Genomic DNA, 3,333 nt, shown 5'->3' on the forward strand with positions numbered 1-3,333 from the left:
CGGTATTGATCGAAACCGAGACTTAAATTTTTGCAAAAGAACAACCACATTCACTTCACAAGGGGTGGCAAAAATGTACGAAAATTTTTAAATTTTTCGTAAGGGTCAAAATTATTTTGCAATTAAAATTAAAAAGAAGCCATAAGCTCAAACATCCACAAAAAGCAGTTATGAACACAAATATAAACAAACAACCCAAATGTATTCAAAACATGAATCATAAACAGCACACAAAAGTGTGGGCCTCACCCCACCACAAATAAAAAACAATTTGTCCTCAAATGCAAGTAATAAGGAATCCGAAAGGCAAAATGAAGAAATACAAAGAGGGAGGTAAAGAGGTTGATCCTAGCTAATCTGTCGCTCTATCTGTATGGGCATCAGTACCCAGAGTATTGTTTGCCTCTGTAGCAAGATTAGCTGCAATCATCTGATCTATCTCCTAAGCTGCTCCGAAGGCCCGTATTGCATTAACAAAACTTCTAGCCCATGTAGGCACATTGGGGTCGATGGGTATTCGTCTCTTTGATCTGGCTTCATTGGTATATTTTCTTTGTCTAGCTAGCTCCACTTACTTTTCATCGTTTTTATACTCTCGTGCTCTTATGTACCTGGGTAGATCATTTCTCCCTGCGACTTTTGGTTTAGTCATTTCTGCAAAGGCTTCGAAGAGAAGTTAGATAGTAATTCAAACAGAGGTAAACATGTGTGTCTGAGGGTGGAATCACTCAGCCAAGCTAGTTGGCGAAGTGCTTATCCTGTCAGGCTAGTCGTTGAAAATGATGCACAATTTATACAAGGGAGCAGACAAAGGGAGAACAAGGATCTTTCGGCGAGTCGCCGAGTGCATTCTATGAATTAAACTTCTCACCGAAAGTCACAGATCAATGAATACATAAAGTAATCAGTTAAAGGCAAAATGGGAGCGTTAGGCGAACCGCCAAGCTGTTCGGCGGAATTTGTTCACCTCACCGCTCAGCTCAACATGTCTATTTTCGACCCAGCCTTTCAAATTTCACCCCGCAACCCCAGATAATGTGATGCAAGATTGGACAACACCAATTTAACGAAGACCCAACACAATTTTAGCAATCCCTTAGCAAAATGATTTAACTCCAAAGTACAGCCTAGAAGAATTTCACCAATTTCGTAAATACTACCAGTTAATAATTGATAATGCAACGCAACTCTATCGACTCAGAGGTTCAACAGAGACTTTACACTATCAATCATTATGCAAGTGAGTATAAGTTTTGATAAAACAACTGGGGGTTTCGATTACTAACCTTTGGTGCTGAATTAGATTGCACTGATGTGCTAGGCAGCAATGTGATCCAAATCCACACACAATTTGATACTTAAAATACTCTAAAAAGTGTAAGAGATATAACTACTAAAGTGTGAGTGTGATTTTGTGAAAAGGGACCAAGTGAAAGAAAGTGAATGAAATAGAACTTTTAAACCTGCGGCTTGTGACCATCCAGTTTCTACTCATTCGGCGATGTTAGTTGATCTCGCTCAATCACTCAGCGTAACACCGAATGTTTAATTTCCTCGCCGAATATATCAATGTTTAAGTTTAGGTAAGCATTGCATCAACGGTCATTATCGAGATCGCCAATTGGTTTAGCGATACGCCGACAAAGTTCATACTCCACCGAGTTGTACAGACTCAACCTTTAAGATGTATTGCGTCAAATGGTGGGAATGATCGGATATGCCAAACTTGTCGACGATCCGCCAAACTGAACTGTTGCTCCCCGCCATGTATTTTTTAAGCACTTTCCTAACTCAATCTGTACAAACAACACACTATTATTTTATCAAGATAACAAAAGGTGAGTAAATGGTTTTGGGTTACCTCCTAAATAGTGCCTCAGTTAACGTCGCGGCACGACACAAGTTAACCTTCAGACCTCACTCTTGGGGTTAGCCATAATATCACTGGGCAAACCCCCTTGTTGTGTCAGATTGAGATGATACGAGATATGACCTATTTGGGTCACTAATTGTTTGATTGAAACTGAATGAGAGGTGACAGTCTGGCTGAGGGTAGAAACGTCTTCTTTCATACCTTTTAACATTTTTTCTGACCCTTCAACTTTGTTTAGAATTCGCGAAAGGAGATCCTCAAACCTACCACTTTCCGAATCCTTTGGGTTCTGATGCTCGTGGGGAGGCACATATCTATCCTTCTCCCCATCCTTCCAATTTGAATTACGGTCCCTCCATTCATGATCTCGACCCTTCCAGCCTTCATCTCTAATCCATCCTTGATTTCCACTTTGCCTTGGGTAGTTTGAGCGGTAGCCTCCACCTTGGTTAGTCAGAAAATTTACTTCCTCATCATACATGGATTCAAACTTCATCTCCTCAGGATTTTCACCCCCGACTCCCACAACATTGATACCACGGGCACCAGCTCTCATGACATTTTTGGATAAAATGTCAAGCTGCATTATGATCTTGGCCATGTTTTGGTCTCTCTTATTATCTTTTTCAACCAGTTCCTTAGATAGCTGAAATGTGACATGTGAGACCTGGTCTTCACGAGTGTACCACAACCTGTTGATGGTTTTCATCCCATCGAGAAGTTGAGCTGCCACTGCATATGGTTGCTGCATTAAGCCTCCGGGTGAGAGTTGGTCAGCTACACCTTTGTTTACCGAGTCTAGACTCCGGTAGAAGTATTGAAGGAGCACATTATCAGGTAGACCATGGGTTGGGCATTGTAGCACCAATTTCTTAAACCGGAGCCAAGTTTCATGCAGAGGTTCTCCATTCAGACGCTTAAAGCTTTGGATGCTATCCCGAATAGTCATCATCTTTGAGGGAGGGAAAAATTGCACATTAAATGTGATGACCAACTCCTCCCACGAAGTGATCGAGTTACGTGGCAACTCAGCTAGCCACTTGCACGCTTCCCCTATCAATGAGAAAGGGAATAACCTTAATCGAATCGACTCCTGCGAGATTTTTTTGAACGAGAATGGTCCACACACATCTACGAAGTTTTGAAGATGCTCATGTGGGTTCTCATGTGCTAATCCACTGAAGAGTCCCTTTAGTTGCAAGAGTTGCAACATGGTGCTCGTTATGTGGGTAAACGGATGGCTCCAACACCTCCCATGAGATGTGGATCATGGATGTTGGGCTCTTGGACATCGTTGTGGTTGCCGATGTTGTCCTGATGGCGCACCTGGCTCCCGTTACTACCGTTAACACTCATACTTTCTAAAATGTTTACACAATCAATCAAAACAAAACTAAAAATTAAGTTAGTAAATTACAACTAAGAAGAACAAGAACTTTACTAATCTAAAAATTCTCAAA

General features: G+C 41.3%; 1 protein-coding gene across 1 annotated transcript; it reads right to left on the bottom strand.

Moving 5' to 3' along the window:
* Positions 1–1,694: 1,694 nt before the first annotated feature.
* On the bottom strand, positions 1,695–3,086 carry LOC125827308 (uncharacterized). Its single transcript, XM_049506619.1, has 2 exons — positions 1,917–3,086; positions 1,695–1,796 (listed from the first exon to the last, which is right to left on the bottom strand). The coding sequence occupies exons 1-2, from the start codon at positions 3,084–3,086 to the stop codon at positions 1,695–1,697; spliced, it is 1,272 nt and encodes a 423-aa protein (XP_049362576.1).
* Between the last annotated feature and the right edge of the window lie 247 nt (positions 3,087–3,333).

Source organism: Solanum verrucosum, unplaced genomic scaffold (assembly GCF_900185275.1).
Source record: "Solanum verrucosum unplaced genomic scaffold, falcon-dt-bn FXZP01000106.1, whole genome shotgun sequence".
Taxonomy (NCBI): domain Eukaryota; kingdom Viridiplantae; phylum Streptophyta; class Magnoliopsida; order Solanales; family Solanaceae; genus Solanum; species Solanum verrucosum.

What these genes read in the sequence shown, in the direction of transcription:
- LOC125827308 (XM_049506619.1), bottom strand. Translation starts at nt 3,086, where the DNA reads ATGTTGCAACTCTTGCAACTAAAGGGACTCTTCAGTGGATTAGCACAT. An exon ending in TGGCTAACCCCAAGAGTGAG is followed by an intron (nt 1,797 to 1,916) that starts GTCTGAAGGTTA and finishes TTGTTTGTACAG; the next exon opens with ATTGAGTTAGGAAAGTGCTT.